Source organism: Ochlerotatus camptorhynchus, unplaced genomic scaffold (genome assembly GCF_037179485.1).
Source record: "Ochlerotatus camptorhynchus isolate MF236.1 unplaced genomic scaffold, CSIRO-AGI_Acam_v1.1 ptg000330l, whole genome shotgun sequence".
NCBI lineage: Eukaryota > Metazoa > Arthropoda > Insecta > Diptera > Culicidae > Ochlerotatus > Ochlerotatus camptorhynchus.
Genome location: NW_027040818.1, coordinates 13,111,963 through 13,135,753, shown reverse-complemented (window position 1 = coordinate 13,135,753; position 23,791 = coordinate 13,111,963). Strand labels below are relative to the sequence as shown.

Genomic DNA, 23,791 nt, shown 5'->3' with positions numbered 1-23,791 from the left:
GTAGCGACAAATTCCCTGCCAGATCATGTATTTGCGTGCGAATTTATCCGCAAAAACAAATTTGAATCTGCCAGGGACGCCTCCTTGAGCCTTCGCCTTGTAAAATTTGGGTCCTGGAAGCTGTTCCGGAGTCGGCCTTTACATTAATTTACATCATCCATAAGTATGCACCCACCGGACTTGGTCAGCAGGTTTTCATACAGCTTTCGAGCACGGGTTCCACCACACCTCACGACGTCTCCATGGAGCTGACGGTTGGCAGTTCCACTCCGGTGTTCACTTTGAGGCTTCCGAGAAACGTTCGTCGCGTGTGTGTGTGTGTGTGTGTGTGTCATCCTCTATCCCTCACCCAGCCGGGGGCGTTGGACAAGTAGAACTGCGAATAATTTGATCAAATCTCATGCTCCGTAATGGTGCCCTTTATGTTGTGAAGACTAGTACTTCAAAAAGGGTAACTTTTGAGGCAAGACAGGGTGTCCTCAACAAGTTAAGGGAACAGGATGCACTAAATGTCCACAACAGGTACAGCAAAACATCACATAGATGCCCTTATTCACACTAACTACTCAGGGGGTAGAAGGTCAAGAAGAGCCACCGCCGCCAACTAAAGCTTGAACCGGGTACCTGGGACTCCCACGATATACACGCGGCAATGGTCAGCAGACGATGCCCTGTACGTATTTAGTATGTAATATGTTTTATTTGGATACACAAAATGTTTGAAGCCATGCGTCATCTAAACTAAAGAGCCTGAATTTATAAAGAGACGACATGTCAAAATTGGAACAATCGATTGTCTGTCAAAGTCAAAGGAAAAGTCATTCCAATCGAGCAGAAGACCTGTCAAATGGATAAGATGTCGCCTCTTTATAGAGCTTTTTGACGTTTAATCGGCGCACACTACTGCACCATTTAAATCGAACGAGTGCAAGCAAGAGGGAAACAGATTAGTGGGAAAACAAACCGTTCATTCATTCATGTGTGCTGGATAGAGAAAGACTATCAAACGTCAAAAAGGTCTATAAATGCAGGCTCTTTAATCTAAACCATAATTCCAGAACAACATGTGAAAAGGGCATACAAGCTTTTTGTAAACAAACCTTTGTAGGCCCTTTTCTCACCAATCGAGGGTCGCTCACGCAAACCAGCAATATCATCGGGAAGGGGAAAGTGTCCCCTACCCGGTGATGTTAAAGGTTTGCGTTGGTGTCATATGGGTGGCGAGAAAAGGGCATAAGAAGGTTTGTTTACAAAAAGCTTGTATGCCCTTTTCACATGTTGTTCTGGAATTTGCATCACCACAAATACACTTGTCAACAATCTTCAACTGGAACGTACTCACCAAATCACTTCACCCGGGAGCGCATTCCCTATGCTTCCACGCATATTTTTTTTCCCTCCACTCCAACCACACAACAACCAAATATCACTTTTCTTTTTCAAGTCACTCCGTGCACATCGCAAAACCCTAACAATAGATCAGCGCCGTTCTCATCACCGCGTAAATAAACTGAAATTAAAATTTTCACTCGCGATGCCACAAATTTCTGGTCCGGGAGAAACAATCAAACCACACAGCGCCAAATCTTCTGATGCTTGTAATTTTGCAAACATGATGAATCATGTTTTCTTTCTCGATTCTAAAACTTCTCGGAAAGCGAGAAAACCACCACTCACACACGTATAACCGTCCGGGAGGCAGAGTGCCAGCGCTAATCCGGCAAATGCAGCCGAAAACTATGAAAGCGAATGCACGCACAAAACAGAGAACAAACTTAACACGCAACCGTATCCAAAGGCGTTCGAAACTCGACTCCTCCGAGAAACGTTCGTCGCGTGTGCTTGAATTGATACACTCAGATGTGTGCGGTCCCGTGACATCGATTAGCCTTGATAACGTGAAGTACTTTGCGACGTTCGTCGATTACTGAAGTCATTTTACGGTGGTATACCTGATCGAAAGTAAGGACAAAGTGCTTGAGTGTTTCAAGAACTATGAAGCGTAGGCGATAGCTAAGTTCGGCCAGCAAATATCGCGTCTTCGCTGCGACAACTGCGGCGAGTATCGTAGCCGGAATTCCGACGTGTTTTGTAAGAAGAAGGGCATCGGAGTAGAGCGGCCGGTTCCTCAACCTCCAGAACAAAACGGAGTCAGTGGGAGGTTGAACCGTTGAACCGTACTCTTGTTGAAAAGGTTCGAACGATGCTCGAGGACTCGTTCTTGCACGATGTGGCTGCCCGAAAAAAAAATTACAGTGAAATTTTCAGTGGAAACAATGCTCTAACATTAATATTTATTGTCGACAATAAAAATGATTGTTATAATGTTGTACTCTTCCGAAAACGGCAAAACTGCTACCTAGCTGTACAATGAATTTACATAATAAAATGTTGTTACAATGATTTTTATCGTATTTTTAATTTATTTTATTGTTAACATGATTCGATCATGGACAATAATGAACAACTCTATTACAATAAAAATTGTTGTTACATTAAATATTGGTGTATTTTCATTGTGGGTTACTTCACGAACAATAAAAATAAATCTGATTGAAGCATGATACTATGAGAGGGTCAGCAACACTGCCCATGTAATCAAGATAGGCGCTGCTCGTATGGCTCTTGCTTTGACAGTTCGTTTGGCTCAAAACCAGCCAGTCCGCGTCCGCTCATCTCTTATCCTAGACCCTCTCTAAAGCTTAATGGAGACCTTTTCCGTGCAGTCAATAATCATACAATAATAATAAAAAATTCCACCACTTGAAGATGTCAGGAAGGAACCCTCAGGTGGAAGCATATTTCATGGGCGATTCTCTCCAGTCGAATGCATTAACTTATCAACGACGCTCAACCACCAAGGAGACGTGACCTAGAGATATCGAGCGCAGGGGAGTTGGCCTGCATTTCTCAAAAGTTCCGGATCGAATCTCGATCCATATCCAGTAAAAAAAAGGACCACCCGTAACAGACATACCACCCCTTCCCTTCCCGCGGCAATGTTTTATTTTTTCGATTTATTTTTAAAGTCGATAAAGTAGATCTGTCAAGCCAACACATACACTCTAAAGTACACTGTTATTTTTTTTAATCAATAAATTCACCAACCAACAGTAAAATAACAATAATATATAATGTTATTGAAAAAAAATTATATGGGAAAATCACGAAAATTTCATTGTTAAGATACTTAACAACCCCCCTTTTTTATTGTAAATTTTCCATTTACCATGAAATTTATTGTTTTGTACAACATAAATCAAGGTTAATTTATTGTAGACGTAACAATATAAATCATTGTTAAGACAATAATTTTCGTCTTATTGTTACATTGTTTTTTAATGTATTTTTGTTGTTATTTTTTTTCGGGTGATGACGAGTCAGTCTGCAGTGATGCTGAAAAAGAAGCGAATAGTTGAAGAACCCACCGAAGCAGATACGGATGAAGAGTATGACAGCTTTACCAAGCTTTACCGTTTTACCTGATCGCTACAGTAGCGATAGGATTTAGTCATAAATACTCGCATAAATACGGCTTTGACTACACCGAGATCTACTCTCCGGTTGCAAAAATGGACACTTTGTGCACTGTACTGGCGTTGGTTTGTCAAGAGAGGATGGTGGTTCACCAGATGGACGTGAAAACGGCTTTCCTGAACGGAAGCCCAACTGAAGAAATTTTCATAGTTCAACTGGAAGGCTTTGTGAAAGGAATTGATTTAGCGTGCCGTTTGGAGAAGTCGCTATACGGGCTGAAACAAGCCTCACGTGCGTGGAGTGGAACGATCGTTTCCACCGTTTTGTTGAAGATCGTTTGGGTTTCAAGCGGAGTGCCAATGATCAGTGCTCGTACACACGAAAGATTGGAACAGACAGGGTGATCTTGGTATTGTATGTGGACGACGTTATGCTCGCGGGTGATTCGTTGAATGCGGTTGAAGCTGTCAAGCAGTGCCTATATCGGGAGTTTGAAATGTCCGATGCAGGTGAAGTTAAATCATTCCTTGGGACGAAAATCGACCGCAACGTGGAATCTGGACTGATGAGGATTAGTCAGCGATAGTTACTGAACTTTTGAGGCGATGCAAGAATGTAAACCGATTAGTACTCCGATAGAAGTTCGTCTGAAGTTGCAGAAGGGTGAGGGGGCGAATGCAACGGTGAAGCCCCTATCGTGAACTGTGTAACCCGTCAGCCTGACGAGCTTTCCGTTGAAAGTAAAATGGCTTAAGCGCCACTCCCGAGGGAGACCATTTACCAATTTTGAGGTTGTCCGACCGTATGAGACCTTGCGGGATTAGGTTCCTACGATCGCTGATCGCGCTTTGGTCGTCCCCAAAAAGATGATTGCGGGTTTTGTTCCTAATGTGGCCGTTTCGCCCTGCCTAGGGCGCGTTTCTAACGGTCGCGGACCTCTTCCGGCGTACCCCGGGTTACCTTCAAAACCGATGGTGGGGCCAGAAATGGTCACTAGCTGAATGAGTGGTGTGTCGGGCGTGCACAACCTTCGCCACGAATCTGTATAAAGAAAAACCGTTGCACAAGCACGTGTTAAGCCTCTATCGCACAAACCAGAAATTGTCACCAGTTTTACCTTCTTCCTCCAAAATCACTACACACGCTTCACACTGCTCGGAACGAATAATGCCTATCGAAATAACTAAAGGATTCTTAAGTTTCACTAGTTAGAAAGAACCTCATGTCACTTCTACATTACTAAACACACCACGGCGCGAGATTACGGGTGGACCACTCCTGCCTCTTCCAATGATCAGTCCAAAGTGATCGATAGATTCTTGGGGATCCTCAGATTAAACGCATTATCGTAATCTTCGGCACCGGAAATCACGTAAATCTAACGAAGTTAGATATTCGTGAAACAACGAAAATTGTTCTCATGCTCTCATCAATTGCATCCCCCGCTATCGGCATCTTGCTCTAACAAACAACTCCAATCATCCAATCCTGGGAAAACATGAGACAAATTTTACTCATCGCTGAGTTCCTGCACTTATGGCGATTATGAGTGAACTAAACTCAAATTTGGGTCGTTCTCATTCGCCGTGTATGCATCTCACAACACTCGACAAAGAGTGTGTGGTTCTCCCATTTACTTCGCAAACTCTTTTCCAACTAATCTGTGAGAAAGCGATGATTCTGTAGAAGTTTTCTTCAAAAATTTAAGAGTATTTCTGGGTGAAATGTTGAAGTTCTGATAGTGGAGCTCGAGAGCTTGCAAGGGAAGGGCTAAACACTTCCAGCAGAGTTAAGTTAATGATTGATATTATGTTGTAGGACAACTCTGAAGTTTAATATAAAAAATACATACATTTGTCTTTTTTTTTAAATAAATATCTACTTAGTAAAACTTTCAGTTACTTTCTAAAATAACACGTTACTACAGGTTTTCCACTGTAGTCAATCTCAATACTTTAAGAGCGTTATCTACTATTTACACCTCCACCTGCACATCCAGTAGATGCGACGTATCCGGCGAGCGACCAAGGCGGGTCAACAGCTTTAGATAGGAACTCACTAGCCAAAATTGGAATGAACATTTCCTGAAATATGATCAAAAATCTTTGTTTAGAATACAATCCCCCAGCAACAGTTCTTCGCTTACCACAGTTGATACTCGAAGTTGATCCTCCGGAAAATCGACCGGAAAAAGCCCGTAATACCGCGGTTGGTCTGTCTCAACGCGGCGATGGCACAGCGTGCCATCACCTTCGGCCGATCCACCGGATCGCCGTGCTCCCGGGCAATCGCCCGGATCGTGTTCAAATTTCTCAGCACGAAAATCAGATTCCGAGGCATACTCCTCAACGTTTGCATCACCTTGTCAAAATGTTCCTTGGCCTGGCGTGTCATGTAGTCCAGGTCGTCTTCCGACAGGCGGGTGGTCAGTTTGGATCCCTTGAGCTCCAGCGGGCGTTGCAGCAAAATCTCCGCAAAGGTCCGGTAGTCTTGGACGTTCAAAGCCCGGGCGATTTTGGCCATTTCTGCGTGGTCTTTCAGAACGATAGCTTCCCAAAAGCGGCACAGGTTAGCACGAACCTCCGGAGTAAGTTTCCCGTAGAGGCCGTGATCCAGTAGAACGAGCTGTGGTCGCCCCGAGGTTGGGTCTCGCCTAACGAAGACATTTCCCGGATGTGGATCGGCGTGGACGAAACCGGTTCGGAAGATTTGATCGGCGAAGGCTCGGAATAGGTTGACGTCCAGCTTGGCCAGATTGACTTTGAGGTTTTTCAAGCCCTCGGAATCGTTAATTTTGCATCCATCGATGAATTCCGCCGTTAGGACACGCTGAAATTGTTGGTAGTGAGATTTTCCAATATCGGTGAAAAATTACATCAATACCAATCCATACCTTATTGGTGTATTCCCACAGGACTTTGGGAACGTAGATGGAGTCATGCTTCTTCAAATCCTCGGCACATCGTTCCGAATTTCTTCCCTCATGGGTAAAGTCCAGCTCTTCCCGCAGGGTTCCCTGAAGATCCCGAATGATCCATCCAAAGTTGTAGTTTTTGTGCATCAGCGCAAGCATGTCTTGCAGGAAGAGAATCGTTCTCAAATCGCCGTCGAACCGTTTCCTCAAATCCGCGTACTGAACCTTGATGGCGACCTTCCGGCCTTCCTTGGTCGTTCCTAGGAAAACCTGAGCCAAACTCGCTGCAGCTATAGGTTCATACTCGAACGTTTGGAATACTTCTTCCGGTGTCTTCCCGAAATCCTCCACGAACAGCTTCCTCACCTCCCCTGCTTTCCGCGGCAGACACTTGTCCTCCAGTTTCTTCAACGTCCGCACGTACTCCTTGGGAATGATGTGGTTCATAGCCGCCACTCCTTGGCCCATCTTTATATACAGACCTCCATTAACTAAACATCCGTTCAATATCCTATCGGCCGCTCTTTGGTGAACCTGAGACATGATCAGCTCGTATTTCGGATCCTCATCAGACAGTCCCCAAAGACTCCAGGTATAATCGGCCGATATGCAGACCCCAATCGCCAGGGATCGAAGGAACCGCTGCGCACTCTGCACATTTTCCAGTTCGTTCACCACACCATCGTACCCGATCGCTCCCAGAAGCAAAGTTCCGGTCGTGCCTAGGACAATCCTACCTGTTTTCCATTCCCGCTGCGCAGTAGGCGCCACCCCGCTCTGCGACGTCAGATTTCTTCGCAGACAGGAAATACTGGTCCAGCATCGTCTTCCCAGTCCTAATCGAACACCCAGCATCTCAATTGCCACGTAACTTCAGCGAAAAACTCGCTCCTAATGTTCGCCGTCATAGAGGACGTGAAACAGATAAAAATAAATAACACCGGCCCGTCCTTGACAGTTTGGAGCTTTGCTTGTAAACAACCGCATCTTGGCAAAAAAAAAAGTTGACTAGGGATGCCCATTTGGCAAAGTGCTCGAAAAAATTTATTCGTGATGGTAAGACCGAAAGGGATGCTAGTCGGCATAATTTGCACAGTAAATAAATTTTGTATCTTTTCCCAGTGGCATCACGGACGATGGTATCAGAAAATCCTTTTCATTATGAAGCCGTTCCTGCAGGACATTCTGTTCGTTTGGTTGGATGTGTTGAGTCCTACGCCGCTGCCGGCTGTCGTGAAATTCGCTTTGAGCGTGATCATCGTTGGCGTTATGCTACTACCGGTGGTGTATCTCGTGTTGGGAAGCTTATTCTATCTAGGATTTTGGCAGTATCAAATTGAAAGGTAGCTTCAAAATTCTAGCTGTCATTTCGATTACCTCATGCAGATAATCTTAACATTTTCAGTTTACATCCATCTGTCATACCGGTACAGTTGCAAATTTCACATTGGTTCAGGTAGCTGCTGCAGATGACGGTGTACTCTAAAACGCAGGTGGAGCTATTTCAGAGAAAAATACAAGCAATTTTGCTGATTGTAGCTGGCACGATTGACTATATGAGAATTTTGTTAGAAATTATTTAAATTAATGAATCAATGCTGCATTATTAACAACCTGGAGATTTTGAGTCTGTTTGAGAAAAAGTCTAGTTATTTATACTTCAAACATATCACGCGAATCTCAGGGCGTGTTCGGCACGGATGGCAGAGGAGTTTAAACAAGCTGTCCCGAGGTTGTTCGATCACATGAAGTTTCACCTACCACGCCGAACGGTTTGGGGTGATGTGCGGTTGCCCTGTCGTCCCGAGTGCCCTGGAGCGAGTGCTTTTTTCTTGATTCTATCAAAAGCTGTTCAAGACGCTAAGACAGTTACTCTACTAAATCTCTCTAACAGTCTCTCTGTTACGTTACAATGGCGTAGTTCAGAATTTAATAGACCGAAAAGGAGTGCCTTTAGCCTTAGGTTTTTGATTTCGATTTTAGACTGAGGTCTGAACTCCTCACTAAATAGATTTTAACAGTCTCAACAGTTATGTAAGTTTAAACCTGATGAAGGTACTGGCTGGAAGGAATGCAGATCTTGAAAGATCGACAAACTGACGGAAACATTCGTTTATTAAGTAGAAAATTTACCTTATATTTATAAGGGTTTGATCCTAGAAAGATTTGTCTGCTGCTAAGATCGTCCTAACGTAATGTTGATAAGAACGAAAGAGACTGAAAGTGCTCCTAATCTAAACTTATCCGTCGTTCTCCTTCAAGGTCATGTGATGCATTTCTGGACCAACGCAATCCTTCCAGAATAATTTCATATGTAAGCATACGTCCAGGATGCACTTGACTCCTGCGACTAAGCTAAACTGGTAGAACTATTCCATAAATGGTTGGGATGATACCCCTAATACGTCGTTAAGGAAAATAACCATACACATTTTATTAAGGAAATCCTATGTTGCAAACGAGAGCGTACTGCGGTAAGGAAATAAATACAACTTCTTCGGATTCTTCATTAAGATCCGTTGTTGGATTCCCCATCGGGATCCGTCTTCGGAATCCCCATTGGGATCCGTCTTCGGATGTTCAATCGAGACCAGTCTTCGGATTGCTCATCGGGATCCATCTTCGAATTCCCCATCAAGATCCGTCTTCGGATTCCCCTTCAAAATCCTTGCTCTTACTCCCTATCAGCATCCGTGTTCGGATTCCCATCACGATCCGTCATCGGATTCCCCATCGGGATTCGTCATCTGATTCCCCATCGAAGTCCTTCTTCGGATTCCCCATCGGAATTTGTCTTCTGATTCACCATCGGGATCCGTCATCGTATTCTCCATCGGGATCCGTTATCGAATTCCCCATCGGGATATGCCATCGGTTTCCCCATTGGGATCCGTCATCGGGGTCCATCACCGTATTCCCCATCGGGATCTGTCTGAGGATTCTGCATTGGGATTCGTGTGTGTATCCTGATGAATGTGGGTGTCGTCCTTGACAGATACGCGTATTTCGTCTACAATGTGCAGATAAGCAAATAAGGTAATGGAATTAAATGGAAATTACTAATCCTTCTCTCTTTCTCTCTCTCTCTCTCTCTCTCTCTTTATCCATGTTTGGAATCCCATCGATTCCTATCGGGATTCGTCATGAATAAATAAACAAGCAAAGAAAAAAGAAGCCCCATTACCGTGACAAATTGACCACTTTGTCAAGCAGTTTTGACGTGACTTTCTACCAGCCATTTCACAAAACTGAACCAACTAATTTCTATTTTTTTATGAAACGCACAAATGTTGGGTACTTTTCTCGTGGTTCTAGAAGAAAAAATCTTAAAATAATGTTTTATTTCAACGTTCGAGTGGTAGTAAACGTCATTTTAACTGCTCGAATGAAGTGGTCAATTCGTAAAAATCAACCATTATTAACATCTCGATAAATATGATTTACCATATGCTGCTTCAATATTAGCTGTATCATGTAAAGCTAGGAATAATCCAGATACATCTAAATCCCATTTCTAGATGTTCAAAAAATCTCACTAGCGAATCAATATTCGAAAAAAAATTATTTCTTGCATCTACTTGCATCGCGCAGGAAATCTACTCAGCAAAATACAACATCGTAGATAGAGTCGTCCCCCTCGGCTCACGGTGTAGTTTCTATTTGGCTCACCCATTTAGCAGCCCCGTTTTAAAACTCCTCTCCTCGTGAAAAATTATGAAATTCTGCATTTGATCGTTTTTCGACCTACACAGCAAAAAAAAATGTAATATCGATCAACGTAATTCAAGCTGATGTATGAAATAATGATGTAATAGCAAAAAGCAGATACAATATTACATCAATGGATGTAATTTTGTTCACAAAATCGATGTACATCGTACAATGTGATATTACACAACCGATGGATTGACCTGGTTGCAGCAGTTTCGATGTAATATTCAACAACTTTTTTTGCTGTGTATTCAAATAATTAGGTATTAAAATACAAGCATTTTAATTCTCTCCCATACATCGCGTTAAAAGGATTTTGAAACATTTCAGTACTTCTTATGTTCGCCACGAGGGGTATATCTTGATATCAAATAAAAAAAATGGTTTGGCGCCCAAAGAGTTAACCGTTTTTACTCGGGAGCGAAACTGCTCGAATTTGTGCATCAAAACGGTGTTGTGCGTTATTATTTTGTAGATACCACCCTGTGAAGGATTTTTTTTCCGAAGCCACGGTCCGACGCAATGAGTGTAAACATGTGACACCCAGAGAATTTGTCGTCACTTTTGTTCCTCCGCTGTTTAAACGGTGTCGGAGTGTGACGTCAAACTCCGTCAACCATTGAAACAGCGGAGGAACAAAAGAGATGACAAATTCTCTGGGCCTTACCTCATTGATCCGTGGATCAGCTGCCCGCAGTTGTCATTGTTGTCAAACTCACCATATATGACTTTCTCTTTCCACCGCACGCTAAAGGGCCGCAAAAATCCCGTTGTATTTGCTGGTTCGATCTCGCTCTCGCTCATGTATTTTCTCGCAGAGATGGATGCGGAATTTCTCCCGTCGACATCGTCTTCATCGTTCGTCTGTCTGTCTTTGCTTGTCCGGTCGTCATGTTTAGGTAATTTTATTTTAGTGCTTAGCGAAAAAACGCCAGCAACGGAACCGTCACCAATCCGTGTATTTTTTAGATAGAAAAATTTCTTTACTGTTTGCCGACGATTCTCCTGTTTTATTTGCTTCCAATGCTGGATTAAAACCAAGAAATGGAATAGAGGAGTTTGTAATTAGTGTAACTATTGTAATGTTTTAAAAGTGTGTGATACGGAAAAGGCGTTTAAGAAGCTTGGTCGTGGAAAAGGTAAGTCCGGGGAAATTTTCCTGCTGTCCCATATGGTGTTGTTTGAAGAAGACATAGGCATAGGCTCTAATTTTGGTTGGTCACCTGAGCGTCGCCGTCTGGTTGCTCATTGATTTCGTCTGGAATGTTCAACGCATTCCAGAACGACGCAAAATGGCTCACACTGAGGAACAACCCCGAGGGCTTTGTCCTCGGGTTGAGTTGACCATCATCTTTGAGTCGGCTGTCGCCTGTCGTCATCATCCCAATCATCGTCATCATCATGGCGGATCTCTTCCATCGGTCATGGTTCTGTTTATCTTGTTAGAATAACCACCTCGAACGAAAATAATCATCACTTGCGTGATCGTCTGGGAAGGGAAGAAAGCAAAATACCTTTAATTGAAGGGGAAAAGGAACGATGATGGGCTAACTGGCTCGAGTTTGTGTCTGTACAGACTGACAGATGTTTTGCAGGCAAATCCAACGATAGGGTTGCAAGTAGACCAAGGCGACATATTTCGATAATTACCTATATCTAAATTTAAATCTTTCTTTCCATTTCAGTGTTTTGTGGAACAATTACTGTTGCAATTGTGCAAGTCGAAGAATAAAGTGATTAGCATAAGTCAAGGGAAAAGAGTGCAAAGCCCGAAGTGAGAACAACAGTGATCAGTGAAAGCAGAACAGTGATCTCGAATCGCCGACCACCGCTAGCCGCTGGGTTTAGTAGGATGATTCACGGACATCCACCCCAGCCCCAGCAGCAGCAGGCTCATCCCCATATGGCCCATCCGCCGCCACCGACGGCGCATCAGGTTCCTCCACCGCATCTGACCCATCTGACGAGCGTTCCACCGCCGAACGTTCCCCAGCCGGGCACGATGCCGCAGCAACAGCAACAGCCACCACCGCCGCCACAGATCCGGGAACACCACTCCGGTCCCAGGTAGGTGTCGATTGTATTCTCTTTCCCAAATATCTACTCAATTGTTTTGTTTATGTTTCATTGAAAGTCAATATTGATTGCGAAGAAGTGCAGTGTCGGCATAAAATGTGTGCTGCACCGCGGTTAGTGTTGTGCGGAGGATAATGCTGATGAGACATGCAAGGCAGCGCAAGCATAATGCACTGAATTTAAATATCTAAAATACACTGGTGGAAATTAGTATAGGGACACTTTAAGAAGCATGGCTTCTTCCTATTCAAAGAATCAGAGGAATTCCAAATCGTGTGTGTTTAGAAAAGCTACAATATGAGCCTAAGAAAGAACTAATTACATCATGTACGTAGGATAAAGAAATGGAAATGTGATTTTGTCCTTCGTACATAGAGATAAGGACACCATACAACTTGATTTTTGCACATTTTAACAAAGATCCAATCGGCTGGGCCTCCCTTAGCTCAGTCGGTAAAGGTGCAGCTACAAAGCAAGGCCATGCTGGAGGCGGCTGGGTTCGATTCCCGGTCCGGTCTAGGAATTTCTCGACTTCCCTGGGCATAGAGTATGATCAACCGGTGGAAACTAACGATTTTAAATTGGCTCACTACTTGACTAGCCTATTGGTCCCAAACAAAGCGATTAACGTACCCCATTCTAGTATAAATTCCAGTACTACACTTTGTTTGTTTTGATCCGCTATGAAAGTTTGACAGGTAAAATGAGGGGTTCGTGGATTTTCCTATGTTTCGAGGGGTGCATCCGTTAGCTTCGGACCGAAGATAGTACCACAGCTAAGCTAAAAAGTTGAGCACGTTTCTTCGGGACCTTCTGGTCTTAGAGTTACCTCTATGGTATGATCAACTTTTTGGCTCAGCTCTGGTACTATCTTCGGTCCCAAGCTAATCGATGCACCCCTCGAAACATGGGAAAATCCACGAATCCCTCATTTTATCTGTCAAACTTTCATAGCGAATCAACACAAACATAGTATAGTGCTAGAATTTCGACTAGAATAGGGTCCGTTAATCGATTTGCTTGGGACCAATAGGCTAGTCCAGTGTGAGCCAATTTAAAATCGTTAGTTTCCACCGGTTGGTATGATTGTACTTGCCACACAATTATACTAATGCAAAAATGGTACCGGTTTGAAAATCTCTCAATTAAGAGCTGTCTCAAGTGAGATCCGGCTTAAAGTCCCACTAGGGACGTAAAAGCCAAAAGAAAAGAAGAAGATTAAATTGATAGAAGTTTTCAAAATACACGAAAATGATCGATGATCACATTAGGGTGACCAGTAAACCAGGAATTCGAAGTCACCGTGACAAATCGTGGAAAAATCAGTGCTAACATTTGAAAACGGCACAAAAGCCATTTGTAAACAAATGGTTTGTGGGCCCTTTACTCACTACTTGAAGTACACCCACGCGACACAACAGCAACATCGGGTAGGGGAAATTTTCCCCTTCCTGACGATGCTGTTGGTTTGCGTGGGCGTTCTTCGGGTAGCGAGTAAAGGGCCCACAAACCATTTGTTTATAAATGGCTTTTGCGCCGTTTTCAAATGTTAGTACTGAAATATGTTTCGCCCTCTCTACGAAAAAAAAAAATAGATTTTGGACCATGAAAAAAAGTCAATACCCTTGGACTGGACTAGATTTTCAGGTTACAGTCACTTTCATGAGCTACACTGTGCAACAAATCTGAACTTTTTTTTCTAGGACTGAGAAAGTTGACTATCACCCCTATTCTGTATTTCGTTTCGATCGAAATTCTCATACAAAAATTTTTTTTTTGTATGAGAATTTCGTTCGAAACGAAATACAGAATAGGGGGGTATATTTGACTTTCTTGTGGATCCCTGAGTAAAAGTCTCGAACAAACTTATACCTTAACACGTCCTAATTTTTTGGTACCGCCCTCTTTATGAATTTTGGTATGTTGTCCCGATTTCGGTTGTATACTGCCTAACTAAAGCATGTTACGACATTGTTGAGAAACATTTTTTTAGAACATTTGAAAACGATATCTCGTTGTCTTACCCGTCGTTTGGGTGATTTTTCAAACTGAGTACTTCCCTAAAAATATAGAATTCATTTAAATTCACTGTAAAAAAAACCATAGTATGTGCTGTATGTTGAGATTTTCATAAATTAATTATTTTAACAACTTATTAGAATGAAAACATTCTAAATGCGATGATTTATATCATACTTGATTGTTATTTTATTCAATTTAAAAATATTATTGGTATTTCCTGATTATAAGAAGAGCTACAAAATGGTGAGTTGACAACCTGGAAGGAGCGGAATACCTAGCCCTGGTCCTCACAAGTTCCTACTTCACGCCTCCTCGAGTCATATGATAACAAAAGACTACCAGCTAAAACATGGACACAGCTGGGTGGGCGTAGCCTGGGCAATGTTGCCAGGCCGGCAATAGCAAAGTGAAGAGGTGTGACGCGAACACTGGCTCGGTAACCATAGTACGGTGATAGAGGAAATGCTTCACCAAACCTGAGCGTCTGTTCACCATGGAGGTGCGGCTTAAAACGGCGTCTGTTCTCCATGTTAGGAGCGGCTGATCACCGTCCTAGTGCCAGCGTGGGACTCTAAACAGAGCTGTGCACGATGGTCCCCCGGCGAGACAGGGGGTTGGGGCAGGCCCAACAAGCCGCCCTGAAAAAAAAACAAAGTTGCAAATACCGAAGAAAGAAATACGGATCGGAACAATCGGCACAGACCTACGCGACGAAATAAGGACTATGATTGGAAACTCGGAACATGGAACTGCAAATCGCTCGGCTTCCCGGGTTGCGATGGATTAATCTATGACGAACTTCAACCACGCAACTTCGAAGTCGTAGCACTGCAGGAACTTTGCTGGATGGGACAAAAGGTATGGAAAAGCGGGCATAGAGCGGCTACTTTCTACCAGAGCTGTGGCACCACCAACGAGCTGGGAACCGGCTTTGTAGTGCTGGGTAAGATGCGCCAACGCGTGATTGGTTGGCAGCCGATCAACGCGAGGATGTGCAAGTTGAGGATTAAGGGCCGTTTCTTCAACTACAGCATCATCAACGTGCACTGCCCACACGAAGGGAGACCCGACGACGAGAAAGAAGCGTTCTATGCGCAGCTGGAGCAGGTGTACGACGGCTGTTCGCAACGGGACGTCAAAATCGTCATCGGCGACATGAACGCTCAGGTAGGACGGGAGGCAATGTATCGACCGGCAATCGGGCATGCCGTATCGAACGACAACGGCCAACGATGCGTGAACTTTGCAGCCTCTCGGGGTATGGCAGTTCGAAGTACGTTTTTCCCCCGCAAGGATATCCACAAAGCCACCTGGAGATCACCTGACCAACACACAGAAAACCAAATCGATCACGCTCTAATCGACGGGAAATTCTTCTCCGACATTATCAACGTCCGCACGTACCGCAGTGCGAACATAGATTCGGACCACTACCTAGTTGCAGTATGCATGCGCTCAAAACTCTCAACGGTGCATAACGCACGTCGAAGTCGAACGCCGTGACCCAACATTGAGCAACTACGGGACGCCGAAGTTGCCCAGGACTACGCGCAGCAGCTGGAAGTTGCTCTACCCACGGAAGAGCAGCTTGGCGCAGCTTCTCTTGAAGATGGCTGGAGGGACATCCGTTCCGCCATAGGTATCCCGGACCGAAAAAATGACTGATTTGACGGCGAATGCAAACTGTTAGTAGAGGAGAAGAATGCAGCACGGGCTAGAATGCTGCAACACCGCACGAGATTGAATGTGGAGCGATACAGACAAGCGCGGAACAGACAAAACTCGGTTTTCCGAAGGAAGAAGTGTCAGCAGGAAGACCGAGATCGCGGGGCGATTGAAAAACTATACCGCGTAAACGTTCTACGAGAAGATAAATAGTTCGCGCAAAGGCTACGTGCCGCAAGCCGATATGTGCAAGGACTTGGACGGTAACCTTCTCACGAACGAGTGTGACGTGATTGAGAGGTGGAAGCAGTACTATGACGAGCACCTCAACGGTGAAGCAGCAGAAAACGAAGGTGGCACGGCAACAGACCTTGGAGCACGCGCAGAAGACGACAGGCTACCGGCCCCTGATCTTCAAGAAGTTGAGGAGGAGATCGGTCGGCTGAAGGATAACAAAGCAACTGGTGTAGATCAACTACCAAGTGAGCTATTAAAATACGGTGGTGAAGCGCTGCACTGGGTAATTTCCAAGATTTGGGAGGAGGAGATATTGCCGGAAGAGTGGATGGAAGGTGTCGTATGCCCAATCTACAAAAAGGGCGACAAGTTGGATTGCTGCAACTACCGCGCGATCACACTGCTGAGCGCCGCCTACAAGGTACTCTCCCAAATTCTATGCCGCCGTCTGTCACCATATGCAAGAGAGTTCGTGGGGCAATACCAGGCGCGATTCATGGGTGCCCGCGCTACCACGGACCAAATTTTCGCGATTCGGCAGGTTCTGCAGAAATGCCGCGAATACAACGTGCCCACACATCATTTGTTCATCGATTTCAAATCTGCATACGACACAATCGATCGAGATCAGCTATGGCAGATTATGCACGAGTACGGACTTCCGGATAAACTGACGTGATTGGTCAAGGCGACGATGGATCGAGTGATGTGCGTTGTTCGAGTATCGGGGACACTTTCGAGTCCCTTTGAATCTCGAAGGGGGTTACGGCAGGGTGATGGACTTTCGTGTCTGCTGTTCAACATCGCGTTAGAAGGTGTGATCAGAAGAGCTGGGATAGACACGAGTGGCACGATATTCAGGAAGTCCATCCAGCTCCTTGGCTTCGCCGATGACATTGACATGGCGGAAACGTACATCAGACTGAAGGCTGAAGCTAGACGGATTGGACTTGTCATCAACGCATCAAAGACAAAATACATGAAAGGAAGAGGTTCTAGGGAAGACAATATTAGCCTACCACCCCGAGTACAGATTGACGGTGACGAATTCGAGGTGGTCGATGAGTTCGTGTATTTGGGCTCACTGGTGACCACCGAAAATGATACCAGCAGAGAAATTCAAAGACGCATTAGAGCAGGGAATCGTGCCTACTTTGGACTCCGGAGGACGCTCCGGTCGAATAAAATTCGCCGCCGCACGAAGGTGACTGTCTTCAAGACGCTGATTAGACCGGTGGTCCTTTACGGCCACGAGTCCTGGGCTATGCTCGTGGAGGACCAACGCGCCCTTGGTGTTTTCGAACGGAAGGTGTTGCGTACCATCTACGGTGGAGTGCAGATGGATGACGGAACGTGCAGGAGGCGAATGAACCACGAATTGTACCAGCTACTGGGAGAACCATCCATCGTCCACATTGCAAAAATTGGGCGACTACGGTGGGCTGGGCACGTCGTAAGAATGCCGCACGACGACCCAGTGAAAATGGTTCTAGAAAGCGACCCAACAGGAACAAGAAGAAGAGGCGCGCAGCGGGCAAGGGGGATCGACCAAGTAGAAGGTGACCTGCGGACCCTTCGCAGACTACGAGGCTGGCGAACTGTGGCCATGGATCGAGTAGAGTGGAGACGACTTCTTCGGACAGCAGAGGACAACAAGACCTTAGCCTGATTGGTAAGGTAAGTATGGTTGTAACCCGGCTTTCCGCATTGCGTTTGAAATTTGTATGGAAATTAGTATGGGAAAACCTACTTTTTTTCATCTTTATTACTAGGGACCATAATTTTGCACAAACCATGCATCTAAATACGTTAAAGTATTGCCCAGAAAGTGCTAAAGAATGTATGGTGCTAGAATGTATCTAAAAAAAGTTATAGCTGTTGAAAGATCAATGATTTGAATTAAATGCCAAAAATCCCTTTTTCTGCCAACACTGCCGGTGTACCAATGAAAGTCAGACTCCAAACTGAAATAACTTCGGAGTTTCTTATCTTATCGATTTGGTATGTTCAGATGAATTATTATGTATGTTTATTGAGCATTTCCCTTCACTTTAGATCTTTGAGTGAATACTTCATAAGAAAAATCACCAAAATGAGGAATAATAGTATGTATAATCACAGACAAACAGACGTAACTCTTCATTGTGTATCTTCGTTCACGGAGTTAACGATTGATTTGAATATTATCAGTTCCGCGAACTACTCGCCGCAGCGCTGGCATCGGATCACTTTGACGTTTTTATACATTCTATAGAACTTTTATGCAATATTGTTTACGAGTCAGCGAGCAAGCTTGTTTTCCGCGAGAAGCCCGATAGATGTCGTTACTGAGGTCCTATGTTTTGAGAAACTATGTTTTCAAGAAAAACTTTTACAAAGAGTTACGTCTGTTTGTTTGTGGTATAATGGTCGTATTGTGAATTTATATGGATTTTAAATTTTTGAGGTGGGGTGTCCAATTTGAATAATCACCCAAACGAGGGGTAAGCTGGCGAGATATCGTTTTTAAATGTTTTAGAAAAATGTTCCTCTAATCGTTTCCTACAAAAAACTCTTCGACAGCAATATCGTAACATGTTTTAGTTTAGGCACGTCCATCATCGGGACAGCATAACAAAATTCATAAAGAGGGTGGTACCAAAAAATTAGGACGTTTTAGGATATAAGTATGTTCTAGACTTTTACTCAGGGGACAACAGGAAAGTCAAATATGATTAATTTTCTCAGTCCTAGAAAGTTGTGTTATTCTTATAATCAGGAAAGACCAATAATATTTTTAAATTGAATAAAATAACAATCAAGTATGATTAAAATCATCGCATTTAGAGTGGTTGGCTGGTTGGTTGTCTTTATTAAGGAGATTTTCAGCCAGACGCTTACATTTAGAGTGTTTTCATTTCATTTTCATTCACATACTATGGCTTTTTACAGTGAATTTAAATGAATTTTAGATTTTTAGGGGGGTACTCAGTTTGAAAAATCACCCAAACGAGGGGTAAGACAACGAGATATCGTTTTCAACTGTTCTAAAAAAATGTTTCTTAAGTCATTTCCTACAAAAAACTCCTGGATGGCAATGTCGTAACGTGCTTTAGTTAGGCAGTATACAACCGACATCGGGACAACATACCAAAATTCATAAAGAGGGCGGTACCAAAAAATTAGGACGTGTTAGGGTATAAGTTTGTTCGAGACTTTTACTCAGGGGTCCACGAGAAAGTCAATATGGTAAACTTTCTCAGTCCTAGAAAGTCTTGTTGCACATTGTTGCTAGACGCTTCAATGAATCACCTGAAGCAAGCCTTACTCATACTTGTAATTTAGAAATAATAGAATATGTATTCGCATTTACTAAGTAGGAAATCCAAAATATATGCATAGGAAAAAAAATTCTACTGTATTTTAAATCAATATCCAGAAAAATGCACGAGAATTTCACATACAGCATAACGTAGTCTACGTCAACCATGCGGTCGTGTCTTATACACAATCCCACCATTTTTTGTATCCACGACTAGTAGGTACGATAGATTCGTTCAAAAGCTACAGAACAAAGTCTATAACAACGCATAATATGAACACCGACAAATATTTCTCAACGTAAAACATCGTCACTAAAACATTACCGCCATCTGTTGAGTACACTGTGGTGGGTAGTACACTGAACAGATGGCGGTAGTGTGTAAACGTCAAACGCAAGGGAATTGACTATGCGTGCCACAGGTGGCAGTACTACCAACTGCGATACTTTTAAATTGACCGTTAAATGCTTGTTCGATGAACAACTTGCGAATGTTATGTCTGTTTGTCTGTGATATGAATGTTTATATCCATTCTTCTCAAAAACAAAAGAAGCGCTCCTAACCTAAGGGAAGAGGAGACAACTGGCTTCTTAATTTTATCTATATCTATCTCTATCTCTATCTTACGCATTTCAAATCGGCCAATCGCGTTTGACAGAAAAGTGGTTCGTTTTCGCCCCCGTATTGTCTCCTCTTCCTCTTAGCTCCTAACGAATCCTTTTTTGTTGCCTTCATCCGTATGCCGAGGTGAATTCAATGACGTTTCACTGTGTTTGGACAAGATCGACACTCGTATGCCGGAATTGGAATCAAGATGCTAGATTTTTAACGATATCTCAACAATTTGTGATTCTTTATCAAATCAAACGGTACGTATGGAAAGGTACATACATTTCTAGAGTAACATTTGAAATGGGCCTATGTTCAAAACGTTAACAAACCAGAAAATGAATTTTAAATTTTTCCGCCACTATTCAATTCATATTTAAAAAAAAAATTGAAGTATCATTTATATTGTTCACAATAACAATAGTAACTGTATCTCAGTATACAACATCCAAAATATGCGAAAAACTTTCAAAAATATATGAAAATCGATAACAATTTAATTTCATAAATTAATAAGCCTTTTTGTGAATCTTTCAATCGATAGGCCTTTTTTAGAAGCCGTTGTGCTTTTCATCAGAAATGGTACGCCCTTTGCTAAGCCTTTTCGCAACGTCAAATAAATTCAAAACAAATCATCGGCCCTGCCTCAAAGAGTAGGGCCTAGCTTTGGTTTGAAAATTTTCAATCATCGGCCCTTCTACGTCACTAGGCTTATCAATGAAATGAAATAAATGAATGGTTGGCCGTTTTAGCATGCGGGAGCCTATTAATGAATCGAAAAATTTCGTTGATCGGCCGTTCCGGAAATCGAGATATTTTTAATGATTTTTCTCGATTATGCGGAACTTTCCTACACGATTCGTAGCTATCAAGCGGTGCTAAAGAATGGTATCAAAACCTGATTTGTTTACGTTTTGGACATAGGTTCATTTCAAATGTTACTCAAGATTTTGAAGTCATCTTTGATAGAACCGTTCCCATTTTTTTGTTCAAACCCGCTCGAAAAAGAGAAGTAAAGTGCGGGTTGTACTTAGGATGACGGAAATTAGATCATAACCCCATCAAATTCAATTAAAACATTCAAAACGATTTATTACTCCCGTTTCTTAAGTTGTCAATACCTTTTCCGCGCGGGCAAAGCTCAATGGAACCAGTTTTCTCTCCGTACGGTGCCGAAAATAATACGCGAAACATTGTATCGGAAAACGGATTCTTCGCTCAAGAACCGTCAGGATCAAACCTGAAATGCAATGCCGGTCGGTGCAATAAAATGCACATTTTCATTTGACATTTAATATGATGGATCGGTTTGCTGCCATGAATTGGGTGTTATTAAAGGTAGCGCAGACAGACGGACAGACGGCGGCCACGACGACGAAAGTACGGCAGAGCGAAAAGTGCAATGAAATGCATATTTATCCCTGCCTTCGGAGAGCTGGTTTCGCGCGACGCCCTTCTCTATTGAAAAATTGCATATGCTGAGGGTAGCAAAGGTAGAGCAGGGCGAGCGCCGCAAAAAATGCAATTATTTGCATAAACAAGGGCAAAGTTAAGAGAGGATTAAAATTGCACACACACGGAACTAACAAAAAAAATCCAGACGTCATCCGTCGAGACGCACCGAAATGTGCACCCGACTGGGAAGAGTAGGGGAGATGCAACCAATTAACGGTAGCTGACATGTGCAGAAATCCAAACGGGCAGAAAAAAATCGGATCGATTTGATGTCGCCTCTCGACGGGTGATTTTGCAATTATCCAATCGAATCGAACACTCACACACACACACACACACACACACACAAACACACACATGCTCAATTTTGCTCCAAATGGATGGCTCCTAGTATTACACTGTTAAATGCTGGATTATGAACTCTTTCACTAAAGGGTGACAAAATGGTACGAACCACACAAGCATGACAAGAAAAAGGTACCGCACCCTGCCTCTGTACGGTCGAGCATAATAAAGGATATTGCACACGTAGTCCTCGGGGCGGTCTCCTGCGCCGAGATGCAATAATTACACCAGTGTGAATAATAGGGAATCAGGAAAATCACAACATAAAGGCGATCAGCTGGAAAGATGTCGACGTACCGTTGGTACTTGTTTGCAGGGTGTCGCCTACCTGGAAAACCTGGAAAATCTGGGAATATCAGGGAATTCCTTTTTTGCCCGGAAAATCAGAGATTGTCAGGGAATTTCATTCAAAGTCAGGGAAATATTTCTTTATAACAGAAACATATTAATAAGTATGGCTGACTTCGCTAGTTTCAAACAACTTAATTATTCGTTGTACTTTGAGGATGGCTTTCAATTTCAAATTTTAAATAGATTTGCGAAGTAGTGGTTGTTCAATGACAATGACAATGACTATTTGATGTTGTATTTTTGCAAGTGGAGCAAAAGTTATTCAAACACTAGTTACTGCGTCTGTCAGATCCAGCTGTGTCCAACAAATATCAATCCCTTGAGCGCATTGGAGCGCTTTTGCGTAAATGGAAGAATGATTAAGAGTTAAGCTGGGCTTAGATAAGGCAAGTCGTTGATCAACTCAGTTGAATTCAGTTGGCTTGAAAAGTGGAACCTGTTTCTACTTTTTATCAATTCAAGTTAGTTAAATGGCATAGTTTACACGTTCAAGTCAGTTGAATTCAACTGAGTTGATCAATTGACTTGCCTTGTCTAAACCTAGCTTTAAGAGAAGATAATGATTTTTCTGAATACTTCTAGTTCTAGTTCCTTATTGTGTTCTTACCAGTTTGGTTAGCTCAGAGAACTAACTAAATGAGAATTTACGATAATGGTTGGGAGGTTTTTTTTTATTGCTTTGGAGTAGCACCTTTATGATTGAATAATGATTCAAAGATACGTAGACAAGCATTGCTTTGACAGCATAGAGTGGCTGTATTAAGTATTCCAGGTCTTCATTGTAAACCTGGTTAGGTCGATTAACTTACAGAATTTTGGAGATGAAAGCGTTGTTTTTACTATTTCCTACCGGAGGAATAATTTTCTCACGGAGCTGGGTCTCAAAATGTGCTCAAGGCAAAACAAATATAATGGGATTAAAAATAAGTTTTTCATATGTGAAATGCAGAGTGACCAGTGAACCGGGAAAACCGGAAAAGCTGGAATTTGAAGTCACCAGGAAAATCCCATGAATTTAGTTGACAAATCTGGAAAAATACACCTCGTCTTCGCTTCGAAAACAATAAGATTTCAAGACCCTTGGCCTGTTCTACATTTTCATTTTTCACTTTGAAGAACTATTAAGAGAATTTTAGAAATTTTTTCCAAACCAAATTTGAGCAGATTTAAGAATGAATTCAAGAGATAAACCAAGTTATTTCGGAGAATATTTTCTAGGTAGCATTACGAAAACCTCTAGGAGAGTTTTTACTAGATCTCTCAAGAGTGAAGAGGATTCCAGGATTCTTGAAAAATACCAAGGAACGCGAATTTTGAGGGTACAGTGATGTGAAGATCTATAACGATAACTCCAAGTGCATTTCAAAAGGAATTTCTAGAGAATGTTAATGAGAATTCCATGCAATTTTCAGAAGAATTTAGAGGAGAACTCCAAGATAATTCTGAGCAAATTTTGAAGACTATTCTCGGCGGGAGTATTTCCCATGCCAGATGGTGTTGGAAGGGAAGGAGGATTACAAGTTTTGCTCACAAAAGCTAATAAGCCCTTTTCAATTGTTGGTCTGAGGTAAATTCTACGGAGAATTTCATGCAAATTAAAAAAATTGAAGCTCCAGTGAATTCTTAG

The 23,791-nt window shown here is 42.9% G+C and overlaps 2 protein-coding genes across 2 annotated transcripts in view; one reads left to right on the top strand and one right to left on the bottom strand.

Annotated features, from left to right (window-relative positions):
- Positions 1-5,430: 5,430 nt before the first annotated feature.
- Adck5 (aarF domain containing kinase 5) lies at positions 5,431-7,287 on the bottom strand. The gene is made up of 3 exons (XM_065230732.1): positions 6,371-7,287; positions 5,624-6,306; positions 5,431-5,561 (listed from the first exon to the last, which is right to left on the bottom strand). Exons 1-3 carry the CDS (start codon positions 7,244-7,246, stop codon positions 5,453-5,455), a joined length of 1,668 nt encoding a protein of 555 aa, XP_065086804.1. The 5' UTR covers positions 7,247-7,287; the 3' UTR covers positions 5,431-5,452.
- Positions 7,288-11,012: 3,725 nt separating this feature from the next.
- The window catches only part of stau (double-stranded RNA-binding protein Staufen), an 81,933-nt gene continuing 69,154 nt past the window's right edge, over positions 11,013-23,791 (top strand). The window contains exons 1-2 of the mRNA XM_065230403.1: positions 11,013-11,241; positions 11,788-12,169. Of these exons, the coding sequence (XP_065086475.1) occupies positions 11,955-12,169 (215 nt within the window). The 5' untranslated portion in view covers positions 11,013-11,241; positions 11,788-11,954. The remainder of the gene's footprint in view (positions 11,242-11,787; positions 12,170-23,791) is intronic.